Source organism: Neopsephotus bourkii, unplaced genomic scaffold, assembly GCF_033783945.1.
Source record: "Neopsephotus bourkii isolate Nb327-2 ecotype Australia unplaced genomic scaffold, CSIRO-AGI_Nbou_v1 NB_107, whole genome shotgun sequence".
NCBI classification, from domain to species: domain Eukaryota; kingdom Metazoa; phylum Chordata; class Aves; order Psittaciformes; family Psittacidae; genus Neopsephotus; species Neopsephotus bourkii.
Window position 1 is genome coordinate 13,639,883 of NW_026900624.1, and position 17,236 is coordinate 13,657,118.

Consider the following 17,236-nt stretch of genomic DNA (forward strand, 5'->3'; position numbering starts at 1 on the left):
AACTTTACTTGCTTAAATGAGCATCTTGCCCACATGCAACATTGCTCCCGAACAGGAGCAGATAACCACACTTCTGTTCCCTTGACACTCACTGTTACCCCCTCTCATACCTGGCTTGACAGGTATGGCAGCAGGGATGAAGCCAGTTGCTGGCAGGGTACCAGTGTTCCTCCAGGGCCACAGTCACAGCCTATGTGGCCTGTTTGGTTGCTTTTCTTTACTTTGCTGTCTGGCCAACAACATTTCCAGATAGAGAGTTAGGAAGGAATGCTCCTGTGGGCAAGCTGATGCTGCAGAACCCCACTGCCTCCATGTGATGCATCTGATGTTGGCCCTTGCCTGTCAGTCTCCTAGGCTAGAGAGCAATTTATACAGAATGTGTTTGCTCTCTCTGGACAAATAATGTTTTGCCATTCATGAGTCACTTTATACCCAACTTCTTAGGGTGCTCCCCTGTAGTTGACTCACGTGAGTGTGTTTTAGATGCAGGTGTTTTTGGCTACTGGATCTCAGATAAGGAATTCTCAGAGTGTTCAGGCAGCTGCTCTCTGGCAGGTGGGCAGTCACCTCTGAACAGGTTGGGGGCAGAGGATGCTTCATCACAGCTGAACTCTGGTCCACAGATTCTGCTTTGGGACCACATACTCCAGTATTTTGTGTACACTTGAGTATCCCTCACTCCAATAAACTCTGCTGGGAGACCAGGGAAGGGCAAATGGACAGTGCAGCTCAATGTAAATGCCAGTCCTTCTGCAGGGTAAGCAAATACATTTTAATATCCCTGGATATTATATTTATGCAAATCATCAAGAAGCACTTGTTTAGAATAATACGTATTCTAACCCATAGGTATTAAATATACTTAGGCTTATTCTGTCCTTGGGGAAGAAAAATCTGTATTTTCCATCAGTGGCAAAATTCCCCTGGGATTGTCTGGGCACAATGTCTTTCCCCACCAGTATCATCTTTGCTGCTGTTTCATCCACACCTCTGTTTTTAAGCAGGTTGCTATAGTCTAGAAATTAGACCAGACACATATCAATAACACCAGAGGGAAAGAATTATCTGAAAAATAGCAAGGATTTTTAATCTGTGTAGACTTCAAAGAGCATCAGCTTTGTCTTTCAAATAAAGGCAACCCAGTGTCCTCCTCATTTAAGTGGGAAAGGCGTTGTTTCCCAGGTTTTTTATCAGTATCTGCTTATCTCTTTCTGGGCCTATGCAAAGGCAGGCTTGATTCCTTGCAGTATCAGATCACCAACTCTATCACAATATGCATCACATTTTAACCCAAATGCTTTCTGACACACTTCTTCCCCCTTCACGCATGTCTCAAGCACATCCCCGCTTAGTATTGCCCATAGCATCCACGAGACAACTACACCAGCCAATTCTCTGCAAATTTCAAGGATCTATTTTTAGAGCTCTTTAAGATTACAAGAAATGCTGACCTCAAAAAACTGTGAAACACAAACTCCTTATTTCATCTTCCTTGCCTGCTCTCTCTCCATGGAAGCAAACCACCACCATCTGGCCAACTTCCTCCGGAGTCACCACCAAAACAGCGCTAAATCTTCAGCATTTCTGCTCCTTAGTATATTCCCAAAAGTTTTGTCCATGACAACCTCACATGTCCGATTTCCATTCCCCAGTGCCGCCAACTTTGGTGACTTTTCTCTGTGCAGCACGGGGAGGGGATGCTGTGACTCACCCGGCCTCATGATGAATGACCCCTGCCAACCAGCTGTTTGTTTGAGTGACTGCATTGTTGAAGTCCCGTTGCCACATTTGTAACTATACTTTTTTTTTTTTTTTTATGACAACCAGAAGTTCAATTTTATAAACAGATGCTGTTGTGGGCCTCTATTACTCAGCTGGATCAGCGTCAGTCGTTTTTCCAGCCTGCGGTCTCTGCACTGCACACTGAGTCAGATGCAGCCCTGCACAGACTCCTTTGACTCGCTGGTTTCCTCCCAGCGACTCTTGACTCGCTGCCAACAAAGCAGGGCGTAGCTCATTAATTTTTCTTCCACCCCCCTCACCCCCCCCTTCTCTCTCTCTTTAAAGGCAGACTGATTCATAGTAACTCCTTTAAAACAGAGGGGAGCGACACCACCCTCCCACACCACCGGAGGAAACTTAAACCACCACCAGGTCACTCCCTTCACTACAACTCCGTGCTCCAGGACATTAGCACTGCAGCCCAGCACGCTCCTGCTTCTACAGGTGCCAGCCCACACGGTAAGATCTGCTCTCCGAAAATCCTCAGCAACTTTTCTCCTTTCTCAGAGGCTGCTCCCCTCGCTCAACAGCTTCTGCCTGCTTTTCTCCTCTACTCTGCAACATCTCTTCAGCTTGGCACATGAACTGGCAATGAGATGCACCTTAACCTTTCAGCCTCTGCTTTGAAATCCAGCTGCGTTATGGAGTAAAGTGATGCTGCAAGGCACCTGATTGCAACCCCAGAGTGCTGACAGCAGTGATGTTGTTTTCACCTCCAGGGCATGTGCAGCGAGGGGGCAGGCAAAGGCTGCCCAGCCTGGGCCAGCCCTGGCATAGGAGCTGCCATGCTTTTGGAGTAGCATTGTTTACAAACGTGAGAAGACGCCTGCTTGAAATGAGGGCTGCTGTTTCAGCATTTCTGTCTCTTACTCACATTTTTCTGCGTGTCTCTCTCCTCTCCATTTGTAGTTTGCCAAGCTTTACTTTAAAACAAAAATCATTCCAATCCATGTGAAGTATGAGAGTCTCCAAAGCTGCAGATTTTGGGGTACAGTGGGGAGGAGCTCTCATTTTCTATTGGGGTCCCAGCTCTTGAGAGTGAAGCTAAGCTCCAGCTCTTCAGCAAAACCACACGATAGGCATAAAGACATGCTATGCCTTCCTTGGCAGCACAGACCCCAGAGTGGGGAGCACTGAGAGGTGAAGTGAGGAAGCAGGGGGAATTGTGAAGAGCACCACGGGCTGCATGACAGGATTTGGGGAGGGAGGCACTGGTGGGAAGTGTAGGATTGCAGGGACTGGCAATTTTCCCTATTCACCTGCCTTTTTCCAAACAACCACCCCTCTCTCTTCTTCACCAGTTCTCTCACTTCATCTGTCTGCTATGGTTTGCATCCTGTGGTCAAATCTGAACTATTTTTGAGGTCTGAGAAAGGGAGTGAAGAAAGCCAGTTTGTTGGCACCAGTCTTTGGTTCCTGTTGCAGGAACCCAGCCCACCCCTGCACAGTTTCATGGGTCTGGAAGAAGTTGAAGCAGTGTTTAGCTGAGTCTGGCCAGGAATGGCTGGGGCTCAGGCTGGTGCTGGGGACAGTTACTGTATGAATGGCCAAGAACATGAGCTGACCTTAACCTTATGGCAGAAGGATGGATTTTGTGCATTTCAAGTCCCCTCTGACTTGTGGCTTGGTCATGCAGGGATGCTTCCTGCCTGAGAAATATATGGTTTTGAGTGGTAGGGAAACTGATTGAGGCAACGAGTGTTTCCAGGGCAGTCAGCAATCCATCTGGGTAGAAAGTGTTCTCGGAAGTTGTCATTTAACATGGTTAACAATGAAATCAGTTTGGAAAAATTAATAATACAGAAAAAAATGCTGTGGCGACAGAGCAACTTTCACTCAAAGGCTTTGAATTCCTCAAGGCACCTCTGAGAGCAGCTTTGCCCTGGAACTGCCCACTTGACATTTCTGGACAGAGTAGGATTCTTTTCTGAGCAAACAGACAAGAGTGAGCTGGGTATGAAAAGTGGAAAACTTGGAGCCCATTAGTTATTGTTCCTATGATAACAGGGGTTTAAGTCAGTCAAATGCCTCCACCCAGCCCACCTCACACAGCTGCCAAACCTGGGGACTCTGTGCACTGAAAGAGTGCTGCCTCAATGGCAGCTTATTTCTATTTGTTCCTTTGTGGATCAGCCTAGGGAAAGGATGAAAACTGAGGCATCTTACTACCACTAAGTGCTGTGCCTGGAAGCACACCCTGAAATGCAGCTCGTTCATGCAAGGCACTACACACCCACCTAAGGAGTTCCTCCCAGTAGGCTCCGGTGGAAGCTCCCTCCAGCTATGACTAACCATTCAAACATGAGGCACACGGCCTGAGACATTCATCCAGGCTCACCCTCGTGTGAGAGCAGGGCATCCACAATGGGCACGTGCCACTCTGAGGCAGATATCAGAGAGATGGAATCATGCCACACCCCAGAGACACGTTATTGAAGGAGGGACTTGGGATCTTGTGGAGAAACACCCCATTTTGGAGCTGGTGCCTCAGAGCTGCAGGGCTCCTAGTGCTCCACAGTACTCTGCTGAGGACAGAGAGCCCTGGCTTGGAAAACCGGCCCTTCTGGCCCAGCCAGTGGTCTTTGAATTGTGCAGTGTGCGAGCAATGCAAGTGCATGGAGGAATTACTGTTTTGTGGCCTGGGGTGGAACAGAGGTTGCATTTTGAAACAGTCTGAGGAGATCTGCTGATAACAGCTACTGTGGTTGTGGTAAAAGGCCCACCTCAGGGCCTTCTTTATGATGAGATGGGGGAGATCTGCTGCAAGCACTAATCCTTCTCTCATTATCCTCCTAGCTGTAAGGCTGGCAGATGTCACTCTGCCAGCCAGAAGTGGGAGGGGTACAGCGTTCTTCTATAGCCCTGTCTGCTCCCATGGGGCTTCACAGGCTTCATCAATCCCATGTAGCAGCCATACACCCCTTCCACAGCACATTCCACTTGCTTACCCTCCCAGTTGCCTTTGGCTGCTGGATGGGTGCTCTATTCTTAATGGGGTGCTACACTTGATGGGGATACACTTAATGGGAATAGGGCAGGCAGCTGATACGGGCCTGGGATTTGCCCTTGGACACTTGAGTGTCCCACAAGGCAAGCAATAGCATTACAAGCCCCCTTTGATCTCAATGGGCTCTTGTGCCTGTGCTCTTCAGCAGGGAGGTGACAGCACTGTCGCCCAACACAGGGTGCAGGGTGTGGCACTCCCAATTCTTTTCCTTCCTCCTGTTCTCCTGCAAAAAAAAGCAAGGAAAAAGGACCAAAATATGAGATTTCTTTACCCTTCCTTCAAGGCAGGGAGGAGTAAGAGACCCAGAGGCGTTCTTTTACACCTCCAAAAGGGAGGGCAAGGGATTCCTATCTCCCCATCTGAAGATGGATGCTTAATATTTCATGGGTCTTTTCTACTGAGGCAAAGCTCCTCTCCAAGGCCCTGCTCTTTTGACAGCACCTGCTAGTACTGATCACTAACTGGTAGCCACAGTGCTGTAATAGTGATGCTGATTAAATGTGCTGAAGCACCAGCTCAAATGTGACTGCAGATGCTCAGCCAGAGCCAGTCTACACCCAGTCAACCCAGAGCATGATATGGGGACCAGTAGCAGTCCTCCATATAAACTGCCCAGAGGGAAATCTATAGTGGCTGCTTTCTTAAATCTGCATTCTTCTGTCAGACTGCAGGCAGGGCAGCAAAGCAGCACGTCCTGGGTCTGCCATCTGGAGCATGATTTCTTCCAACCCCACTGGGAGGATTTTGCACAGTACCTCCTTAGTTAGAACAGCTGGACATTGAAAAAAGGAAACACCAGCCAAATTTGCAACCCCACACATCCTCCTCCCAAACTGTTTGCAGTAGGGAAGAGACTACATGGAAGCTGCTGCCTAAGACCAAACGTAGCCCGTGCCTTGTCATGGTAGGGAGAGACAGGTTAGAACAATTTAGCTCCAGAACCCATGTTGCCCAAGGGAGTGACCAGTTTACTAAGCTCATGATTAAGATCTATCTCCTTTCCCCTGTGAAAACCAGTCTGTACTGCAGGCATAGAGAGACATCCATGATGGGAGCCCAGGGACAGATCCTGGCCTAGGTCAGCCCCAGCCACGCACTGAAATGCAATAAACTTAATGATCATTGGAGTGGCTGATAGCAGGTGAGCTTGTCTGAAGGCTGAGCTCTTGCTATATGGGGCCACCTGGCAACACATTTGGATTAGAGGAAATGCTGGGCAATCTTGGCTGCCCTCTTGCCCTAGAAGGTCTCAGGGAGGGGAGTTGCAAAAGCAGCTGCCACGAACGGGCCCAGAGTCCACATTCTTCTCATTCCAGAGAGACACTTCCCCTACGGGCTCCAGCAGCCCCCTCCAGAAAGGACAGTGAGAGCAATGGGAGCAAGACAGGGGAGCTGCAAAGTGCTCAGGGCTCGGAGCAGGCTGGTCAGGGCATTACTGAAGATCAGGTCCAGGAATGTGGACCACTGCTGAAGGAAAGCTGGGTTCTGAGGCTGGCACAGTGTCTGTTGTGCAGGTTCAGGCAGCTGAGACAACTGTTTGCTAGCTGGCCTCCAGCAGCTGCAGCCCAGCCAGTGTCTTGTGCCCTGACAAAAGAAGCTCTTGATGCCTTGTGGAAAGCCATTTCTGTATGCAACATGAGCTAGAATGACCCTTACACTGTTCTGCAAGACCCTACTAATCACAGGTGTAAAGAAGCCCTCTTGAAACCAGACGAGTCATTTTACCTCATGACCACCTTTATCCCACACCTCACAGAGCACTGATCAACTCCAGGCTGCACAGCATCCTCTTCTGCTTTATACTCATGCTCCTGCTCCACCCAGTCCATCACTTGTGCACTGTGGTTTGAAAGAAGGAACTATCACACAATTTTGCAATTTAAACCCGCACAGTCTTTTGTAAACTGGATTGCAGGGACACCCTGAAGGTAGACTGACCTAAAAGCTCAGACTCTTTAGATGCCTTAGTTGCATTGACTTCAGTGTCTCATAGTCTGTACTGACATATTCAGAGGTTTTGCAGTCTTGAGAGAGAGGGATGCTATCTGATAAGGAGCCATTTCAGAGTTAGTCCTTTGAAACAAAAAGGGAAGATCTTTATGAAACTATGTTAATCAGAGAACTGCAGTTTTAATTAAAAAATGCAGCCAAAAGCACAGTTGATGTGGGCTTCGCAGGCCTTCTACCTCTATCTAAAGGCTGTTGCAGGAAGGAAAAGCAGGAAGTCCCACCAGAAATGATCTGTGCACTTTTAGTTCACACCACACTGTAATCTGAACTTTCCTGTTAGAGCTGTCAGATGGTTTCTCCCACGTGAGCACTGTCAGTGTTGAAGTTCACAGATAGATACATGTACCCATGAGGAAGCTGCTCATGAGCACACACGCAAACAGACACGTGCTCACAAACACAGCGCAGCTCTGCTCACAGACAAACCGCAGATGCACACTCCCATTCACAATGTGAGTGATGCAGAGCTGCAGATGCACACCCCTACACACATACCACGTCATCACCCAGACTGCCAGTCCTCCCACAAGCCTTTCTCCTGTATCTCGGCATCTTGTCTGAGCCCCTGCAAGTCTCAGCAACTCCAGTGTCTAATTAGCCCACCCTCGCACTGAGGGGTGAGGGTGCTTCCCATCACACCTCTAAAGGCTCAGAGGAACACTCGTGTGCTTCCATTAGGTCTGAGGTCTTCTTACCCACCCCTCTCTGTCACTCACTGCCCAACAGTCCCAGCCCTTCCTTGGTGTGTCTAGTGTGAGGAGTGACAGTGTTTTCATCCAGCAGCAGCTGATGGCTGCCTGCCAGGCCCCAGGCATTTGTCTCTTCTGACTACGAAGTGAGCTTTGGAGTTTCAGTTGATGTTGTCACATGGCTGAGAGCTCGAGGGTGGTTTCTTCTGGAGAAAATGCCAATTTCTCACTGTCTGCCCTAGGAGCTGATATTTCCCCACTCTCATATGAATCACGAGCATGACAGCTGGAAAACCCTTGTGTGTCATCTTTTGTGGCCCCTCCCTTGCATCTCTCAGTGAATGTAAATTTGTTACCAAGGGTGGATTCTTGAGGAATTTGTATGGTCCATCACAAAAATGCGAATCAAGAAATGATTCACATGCTGGGCCTTTACCACTCCCCTGGGAAGGCAATTCCCCTGATCCCTTGGAGACCAGACCACCAGGAAATACTTCCCAAGGACCAAACAAAATCTTCAATTTACTTAAGCTTATTTTCAGTTATAGCCCCTCAGGCAGCTCTGCACTTTCCTTTTGGTTGGCATTGTTCCGCTACGTTTACAGCTTAACTGTACCCCATGTGGTCACCACAGCCACCACCCATGCACGCAGAAAATCTTCTCATTGCCATAAATCAGAGGCTCCAAAGGTCTCCATGTGCCCACATACATCTCCTTCCTAGCCCTTTTCCCACACATAAAAAATCTCTTTCCAGAGGCACCAGCCTACTCACCCACATGCCCATAAAAAGCATCTGAGTTGTGGATTGAGTCAGTCCAGTCTTTCAAAACCAGGTTGCCAACAGCAGTGCTGGCATACAGTGGTTTACGAAAGTCTGGAGTCAGCAAGGACTTTGGATTCAGCTGCACCCAAAGCAAGAAACAGCAAAGGATGAAAGCAAAATGATGCTTCCTTTTGGTTGTTTAAAGTTATCATGAACTTTCTAGTAATAATGTGATAAGTCCAAAGTCACCATGCCACCAGAATATCACAGAGATCTTCACATCTTTGTATCCTGCAAAATGACCCTGGGCACAAGGAGGACTCATGCTCATTTTTCTTTTTTTTTTTCCCTGAAATTCCCTTGTTGAGGAATTGAATGTATCAACCCAAGGGACTTCAGCTGAAAACCTGAGTTTTAGAGGAGTCAGAAGTTACAATGGTGCTCATAGCACTATTCAGATGTCCTCTGCTTCCCAGGCACTGCAGGCTGCTCTAGGCTATTGGCTGAGTTCTCCCCTCAGCCAGCTTCTCTCACAGTATACCTCACCAACTCACCCTGGGAAAGGCAGTCCCAAGCAGGAATCTTAGTTCAGAGAAGAGAATGAGAATGGAAGTCAGATGAGCTACATCCCTTAGGAACACTTCAGATCTGAAATATTTCAGACTTAGTTGAGAGTGCTCTGATTTTTTGCCCCAAACAACCTGATCATTCCTGAAGAAATATGCTGTACAAATCCCCTCTACTCCTTTTGCTGCAGTGCACTTTCTGCCAGAAGCAAAGGACCACTACCTAATCTGGTCTACCCTCTTGAGTAACCCACTCCCTCTGTTTGAGGAACTATACTGCTGGCTTTTGTCATATCTCCAAGTGGCACTCTGCATTCCATCCTGATGCTTTGCTAAGTAGCAAATCAAGGACAAGGACTCATTTCTCCAGATTGCTTTCCATACACAACGATCCAAACCAGTTGACAGAGGGGAAAGATGGGTGGTTACACTTCGCCTGCATGAGAAGACTTTATCTTTGTGCTTAATGGATAGCATTTGCCTGCTTGAACTTGAACTAGGGTGCAGCAGAGCTCTGTGTTGTTCTACAGTATGTGTACTCTTGCATGGTCAGGGAACACAGATAAGAGTCTGTCATGCTTATCTGTAGGTCTTTTTGTGCTGAAGGCTGCTATCGTGATTGTTATTCATGGTTACTGTTGGTGTGGCTTGTTGTTTCTCCTCATCCATCATCCCACGAAAAGGAAATTCAGTCTGCTATCATCAGTGCAAGGTCTTCTCTTGACTTCTTCCTCACTAGCCTGTCTGACCTCAGTAGTTATTCTACTGTCATGTATCAGCTCTGTTTTTCTTCGCTTAGCTGGGGTCTCTCCTCTAGAAGATGTGCCAGGAGGCTCAGTGCAGGATCCACAACCTGGTTGCTTGACTGGTTCTTGAGAAGCAGTCCTAAAACTAACAGAGTGTCCTGAACACTTTCAGGGTTAAATGATTGTGGTTTGGGGAGCCTCAGGCTGAGTCACTGGAAAAAACTGGCAGCTCTAGGAAGTCTGACTCACAGGCCAAGAAGAGCCTAAGGAGGTCCAAATCTAGCTGCAGTTTAGGTAGGGAAATGGAAGAAAAGGCATGCAACTGTGTCCTATTGTTCCAGCAATGTGACCCCACCCTGTAGCAGAGAAAGATACCTCACGCCTAGAAAATGGACAGCTATCCTGTCAATCACCAGTGCTCTGCGTGCTTCTCTGTCTAAGGGCGGAAAGGTCCATGCTGTACCATCGTAAACAGAGATGACTGTACCTGTACGTCGTTCGTTCATCCACTGCTCCTTTGGGATTTTTCCTCAGTGTTTTCTTTAAGAGCTAGGAAGAGATGAAGGAAAGGGAAAAATAATGAATAGAGATGAAGGTTTGTGTTTTAAGTCACAAAGAATCAAAACTAATCTATGAGCACATATCCCATGGGGAGTTTGCATTTGATAGAGTGTGTATTCAGGGAGAGGTGCTGACGTTCTCAGGAAGGAGGTGCACTGAAAGCACCTGAACTAACAGCGTTCTCAAGCAGTGTGAAAATGGGGCAGAGAAAGCAAAGAGAATAAATATTTTAGGATTTTTTCTTAGCACTGGTCAAAGTTCTGAGTGTGGGTTGTGGGTGTTTTTTTTTTTTTTTTGTGGGGGGGTTTACATTGAAAAGTAACATCCCTCATTTTTGTTTCTGAGAGCAAAGAGAAGATGCATTTTAAATGACTGTTGTAGTCCTTTAGGGTGTTACGAAAGTTCATTTTCAGTCTTTCAATAGCAGGGCTTTTTGAAGGTTCTCAAAAATAATCAGCAAGTTAAGTTCCTAAATGAGTTTTTAAAGAGACCATGGAAAAATAAATTCATCTAAGAAAAAAGAAGGCTTAGCCACTGTTCAGCAAAGGCAAATTTGCCACAATTTGGTGTACGCATACCCAACGCATTGGTGGCAAGAGTACTTGTTACAGTTTGTATGAGAACCAAGGTAATCAGAAAAAAGGATGACAAGTAGTCAAAGGTATGGGAAGATCTGAGTCAGAAGCTCTATTCAAGCCACCTGCTGCAGATATATTACTTAGTCATGGCAACAGCAGTAGTTTCTCACCTCAAGCTCAAGGTACAGTGGTGATATCCATATCAGTTGCCATCCAGCATTTTGAAACCCTCATTCCTTTTGCAGTCAATGGAAAGAAGGGTTTTAACTCTCAGGTTTAACTCTCAGGTCAGGTGTGTTCATTCAGTAGCCTGCATATAGTATTGAGAACCTGGGTTTCAGCAATGCTCAACTCATAAATGATTGTCACTACTCTTAAGAAGGCTGTACTTTCATTAAGTTCATCACTAGGGGAGGTACCAGGACAAGAGAGGACACAGGGACCAGGCCATCCAGGCAAATGAAGCCCTAGAAGAGTTTGCTAGGACACCCTGAAGTAGACAAGCAAGCCAGTACTAAACAGCTCCAGAGTTCTCCCACGTGAAGGAAATTTCACAGCAGACAAGATCTTGCTGGGTAGATAGGACCAGTCAGTCACCAAACATAATCTGTCCTAAGGAATGGCCTCATTTGTGTGGGAGAACTGACCTAACAGAGTTGGCTCCTTGAGATCCTGAATTCAAGGGATTTTTCCTCATCGTGAGCTAATACTGAACTTGACAAAGAGCCACTGATGGAGAAGCCTGCCTGCCTGCCTGCCTGCCTCCTGTGGTTTGGGAAACTATATCCAACGCAGTGCAAGGAATAGCTGTAGCACTTTACAGGAATATACTCCCCCACACATGTCCCCAGTGAGAGGAAACACAGGAGTGGAGAAGGTGAAGTCATTGAGTAAAAAAGCCCACATTTATGAGACTTCACAAGGTCTTTCATTACAGTTTGTGTGAAAGACATCAGAAAGTATAATTGTGTTATTCAGTGACAATGTAACCACACCCTGTACAAATGGTGACAGCATCAAACCTTACCTGAGTCACCTGGACCAAAATAACTTGACAGCCAACATTAATCACATCCTTGATGCTGCTTTTCATTACCAGCACTACCAAGAGGAAGCAACACAGCCCTTTGAAACTTTCTAGGAAGCAGTCTTTTTCACAGAATGGATCCAGTCAACTTTTCTGCCTGATTTCTATGGCTATACTGCATGATCAGTAATAAATGCCTGGGTGGAGGGGAAATATACTTACTCACTTTCGGTGAACTCAGTCTCACAACTTGGATTCGTTCCTAGTACTTTGTGTTTTCAGGGGTAAGTCAGCAGCCTTGATGAACAGTGTCGAGAGCTATTCAAAGCGCATTCCTCTCCCTTTCCAATTACATGTTCATCAATGACAGGGAATCTTCTAAAAAGTAAAAGCTTGCAGAGTAGAGAGGGAAAAAAAACCCCAAACCTAAACAAACCACAGAGGAACTTGTCTTACACGAGAATCTTGTTGCAGTAATAAAGCAATCTGCATACCTCAAGTTTTCAAAGGGAACAGGCAGTTTTCATAGCAAACTAAACATCTTCCTCTGCCCCAAAACACCTCAATGGCATTTATGTTTTGGTTATTCTCCTTTTCACATTAAGGGCACCCCCAGAGCACTCTACCAACTGTTCAACATGTGATGCACCCAGCAGCATACAGTCCTGCACTGCACACCCCCTGGCAGTGTCCCAGACCAACTGGAGGAGGCTGCACCACGAGAGGGAAAGGGAGAAGAGGAGTAGAAAAACTTTCCTGACCTCTGTGAATCCTGTGGGCAAAAGCTCCTCTTCCTGGCGTGTAGGCCTGCAGTATATCATTTTTATTTTACATAACCACACACCGATTTAAGCAACCTGTGTATATACTCAGGTTATTTTTAAAATGCCCCTAAGCTAACTACCCCTGCTCTACATCTCCTCCCAAACTGGTTTCTTTACCTCCAGGCTTTCTTTAACCTCTTGAGCAACTCGCAGATTTTGACAAAGGTGCTTGCTTCCAGGATGGATTTAAGATCAACCTGTTTTCTAGTATGTAAATAAAGGTTATAGCAATGTTATTCTTTGAGTCATCCCTTTCCTTCACATCCTCCCTCTCCTCTTGTTCTCTCCAGAGCTCTCTGTATCGCTGACACCACCCAGAAGGGATCAAGATGTTGGTGCTACTGGCTGGTATCTTCGTGGTTCACATCGCCACTGTCATCATGCTCTTTGTCTCCACCATTTCCAACGTAAGTAGACACCTCGAGTGAGACAAGCCTGTAGCAGCAGTTGCCAGCCCTTGGGTATTCAGGTGTCTAGGTGGGTACACCCGCTCATGGCCATGACTGAACACGAAGCTGCTTCCAGCGCTGCTCCTGAGGGAAGCCCGACCCAACAGGAGCAAGCCCCACGCCGCCATGGCCACGAGAGAAAACCTAGGCGAGGGCGACCCCTGGCGGCTTGGCAGGGCGGGACGGCCGCGGTGACCCTGCACAGAGCTGGGGCGGGTTTTGGGGTCCCCTCGCACCTCTCGGCGCTGGCTCGCCCCTCCACGCCTTCTGCCGCTCGTACTGTGGGAGGGAAAGGCTCGTCTGAGCGTATTCCCACCCCCTGGCCGCGGGAGCAGGCTTCCGGGTGTGCTGCCTGGACCAAATGCCTTCTGGTTCTGAAGAATGCATCATGGGCCACCCCTGCAGCTCTCGTCTCATGGCACTTGGGCTACTCTTGCTCCCTTTACGGTTTAGTCTGACAAGTGGCCAGAAGGGCAAAGAAGCTCCCCTCCCCCTCGATGCAACTCTTCCATCCTGTTTCAGGTTTGGATGGTGGGTACTTACGACAAAGTCTCATCTGGACTCTGGCTATTCTGCAACCAGACCTGTGGTGCGCTGACAGTCAGGAGTGGCTATGAGGGTAAGCTACATCTCCATCGTGGTGGTGAATTGCAGGACCTTGTTGTACAATGCCAAGGCTGAGTCCTGATCTATTCCCTGTGTGTTTGTTTACAGCTTCCCTCAAAACTGTGCAAGCCTTTATGATCCTCTCAATCATCTTCTCCGTCATCGCGCTTGTTGTGTTCATTGCTCAGCTGTTCACCCTGGAGAAAGGCAAACGTTTCTACATTACTGGAATCATCATGCTGGTTTGCTGTAAGTATGCACGCCTTGTGATGGCTTCACATGCATCCTGCAGAGTCTGCAAGTGCAAGTAGCTGCATGAGTCTGCCACACATGGCCATCAGGGGAGGTTGTCAGCCAGCTAAATGTTTACAGTGGCCCAATTTTTGTGCTGAAACAAAGCACTGAAGAATTGGAAAGTGTTGGGTTTGGGTTGTTTTTTTGTTGGTTTGTTTGTGGTGGTTTTTTTTTTATGGTATATAATGAAAATATGTCCCAATTTTCATTAAAAAGGCCTGATGGGTTTTGCAAAATACCTTTGAAAGACAACAGAAAGTGTTCAATTATTTTTTACGGGGCAGAGGAATAGAGTTAGGAAACTACTGCTCATGGGATTCAACACGTAGGACCAAACTGTCTGCAGATCTTGTTACTGATTTCCCCGATAAAGATTTATTCCCGATGGCACACTAACCAAGCCCCAAGTGTCTTATGTCATCACATCTGCGAGATAAATCCTCCATAAATAAGCCTAATGGGCAACAGCCCCTCTCCTATGGCACAAGACATGCATTACAATCTCAGGGGACAACAGTACTTCAGAACTCCCGCAGGAATGCTGGTTTCTTTGCGTTTTCCAACTCTTTTCCTTCTTCTTTCCCACAGGGCTGTGCATTCTGATTGCAGTCTCCATTTACACAGCCCGGTTCACAGGCCAGATATATCCATCCATAGCTTCTCACCATGGCTACTGCTTCATATTGGCCTGGATCTGCTTTTGCTTCAGTTTCATCATCGGCATCCTCTACCTTGTTCTTAGGAAAAAATAAGCCTGATGAGAGTCCAGGGGAGAGGGTTGGCTACTGGGAATGGGGAAGAATTGCTCTGCTGAGAGAACTGTTGGGTCAATAGACAGAAACAGCCACCATCATCAGCACTGCCACCACCACAGAAAAATCACTAACAAAGCTAGAATCCTCAGAAACTCCTTCACCAAAGAGAGGGAGATACAGCTCCAACAGAGCTAGCACTCCTGGGGCTGTTGCACCAGAAACCTGCAAGTGACCCAGACAGCTCTTCTTTTCTGCAAAGTCATGTCATACCTTTACAAAGCTTCAAGGTCAGCAGTGGTGATTGAAGGGCACCACAAAAACAAGGGCTACAATCTTCTTCCTTTCCTAGAGCCCTTCTCACTTACTTTTTGGTGTGCCTTGTGGGTTGGGCAGTGAGGCTTATGACCCCTTCTTTTGTCCATTAAAGTAAATGGGATGGGCCTTTTGTTACATTTATATATATATATATATATATATGCACATATGTGAAAGTTAAAGACATTTAATTGAGAAGCAAACAAATCAGAATCAAGTTAAATTCATGTTAAAATATCTGCAGAAATGAGGGAGCAATATCTTTTGCTGTTCTGTTTACTGTTTGACGTTCCAGTGGTTGAATCAGATACAAGGGGGAAGGGCAAATATACAAGCATAGATAATGGAGAGAGAGGAAGAGAAAGAGAGTGCAGGCTGAAGATACATAGGGGTTCCTAATTACAGAGGATGCAGTTGCTCAATGATGCACATGCAGGGAGGGCATCATCTGGGTGTGTGTCTACACTAAAATTTTCTGGTCAGCTCCAGAGCATGGTAACAGAACTGCAACATTGCAGATCTTTACTTAGACAAGTCATTATCTGTAGGCAAGGATATTTTTTTTCCACATAATTACCCAGTACATGGTACTAATTGAGAACCCTACCTTGTGACACAGCAGCTCACCTCAAAGGCAGATGATACTTGTTAGCAGATAAAATACGTCCCCTAATGAGAGGGCCTGTGAGTTCCGTTCTGTGCTGCACAACCTTAGGCCAGTTACTTAACTGCATTCTTTTCCATCTGCCAAATTCTTGATGAAAACTATACCTACCTCCCAGGGTTGCTGAGAGATTTTGAGTCCACTCTGTGTAAAGGTCCCCATGTGAAAGGCTGGCATGGGAAAGTGAGGCATTGGTACTGCTGCAACCCGCAGATTTCTGTCAGTTTGAAGAATCTCATTCAGAAGTGGCATTTGTAAGAGACAAGAGGTCAAAATTTCCTGTGACTCCATCCGCAACTGAAAGGAAGAAAGTATGAAAAAAACATGCAGGTTCAGATTGTGCATGGATGCAGTTTGTCTCTCTCTCTTTTTCTCTCTCTTTCTGTTACATTTTCTTCTTATGTAGACTTTATCATTTGGTGGATATATTCTAGTACTGTATGTTGCTGTTTCATTATTAACAAAGGTTGTTTCATATATAGTCATTGTAAATATTTTGAAATGCATATTTTTAACTTTGAGGGTATAAAAATAAAATCTGGTTCCCTTTATTATAAATAAAGGGAATTTGTTTTGCTCTGGGTTTTTTTCATTAGTGTTTCAGATATTTCTTATCAGAAGCGTTTGCTGCTTTGACTGAATCAAAGCTCAGCCCTTTAAGATGATGCAGAACTCCCAACTTCTTTTGCTTGTCAGCATACGAGACTTCCTGTTCTGAAGGGGAGGAGGAAGTAGAACAATTCTCAGGTTCTCTGCAAGCTTGAGCAGATAGTGTGAACAGTGGGAGCACTTGGTCCCAGAGCTAGGCTTTGCTTCACTCCCAGGAGAGCTGCAAATGTACTTTCTCACTCTGGCAGGATCTCATTTCTGTGGAATCTGGTGCCTAAGTTGCTGCAGAATGTATTGTGACTTAGACCAACACTCAGCACAACTGAGTCTCAAAGCAGTATCACTGAGGTGTTTGCCTGGACCACATGTGTTGGTATGCATTCAGACAGACAATGTGTCATGGTTTAAACCCAGCCAGACAGCTCGTGCACTCACTCCCAGTGAGTGGTGCCAGGCTGGAAGCAGTTGAGGCCCGCATCTGCTCCCCCCCCCAGGGACTCCCCCCTTCCCTGCTCCCAGAGGGATGGGGAGGAGAATCCAAAGAATGCAGCTCCCACGGGTTGAGATAAGAACAGTCCAGCAACCAATGTACAACACAAATCACCACTGCTACCACCAATGACAACAATGATATGAGATAATAACAAGGGAAAAGAATACAATACCACCCACCGAAAAATGAGTCCAACCCAGAAGACCCCCTGTCCTTCCGGGTAACTCCCAGTTCCCTCCTGGGCATGATGTGCTGTGGTATGGAATACTTCTTTGGTCAGTTTGGGTCAGGTGTCCTGTCTCTGCTTCCTCCCGGCTTCCCCTCCTCCCTGGCAGAGCATGAAGCTCACAAAGTCCTTGGCCAAACCAAAACATAATTGTTGTCAGCTCTGTTCCCAGGCCGAAAGTCAAACCACAGCACTGCACCAGCTACCAAGAAAGAGAAAAAAATACTGCTACTGCTAAACCCAGGACAAAATACTGTGACAACTAAATCA

At 46.7% G+C, this 17,236-nt stretch overlaps 2 protein-coding genes across 3 annotated transcripts in view; one reads left to right on the forward strand and one right to left on the reverse strand.

Annotated features, from left to right (window-relative positions):
- Window positions 1-17,236, reverse strand: part of GSG1 (germ cell associated 1) — a 92,645-nt gene that overhangs the window by 35,227 nt on the left and 40,182 nt on the right. The window contains exon 1 of one of the 2 annotated variants that reach the window (XM_061362037.1): window positions 1,452-2,061. The exons of the other annotated variant lie outside the window; for it this stretch is intronic. The gene's annotated coding sequence lies outside the window, so the exon portion shown is untranslated. Of the gene's footprint in view, window positions 1-1,451; window positions 2,062-17,236 lie in introns of those variants that run through there. 2 annotated transcript variants of the gene reach the window in all.
- Window positions 578-16,215, forward strand: EMP1 (epithelial membrane protein 1). The gene is made up of 6 exons (XM_061362162.1): window positions 578-757; window positions 2,068-2,241; window positions 12,846-12,962; window positions 13,527-13,623; window positions 13,719-13,859; window positions 14,493-16,215. The coding sequence occupies exons 3-6, from the start codon at window positions 12,885-12,887 to the stop codon at window positions 14,654-14,656; spliced, it is 480 nt and encodes a 159-aa protein (XP_061218146.1). The 5' UTR covers window positions 578-757; window positions 2,068-2,241; window positions 12,846-12,884; the 3' UTR covers window positions 14,657-16,215.

Coding starts and splice junctions, on each gene's coding strand:
- EMP1 (XM_061362162.1), top strand. CDS start 12,885: ATGTTGGTGCTACTGGCTGGTATCTTCGTGGTTCACATCGCCACTGTC. Junction 12,963..13,526: donor TTGTCTCCACCATTTCCAAC/GTAAGTAGACAC, acceptor ATCCTGTTTCAG/GTTTGGATGGTGGGTACTTA. Junction 13,624..13,718: donor AGTCAGGAGTGGCTATGAGG/GTAAGCTACATC, acceptor GTTTGTTTACAG/CTTCCCTCAAAACTGTGCAA.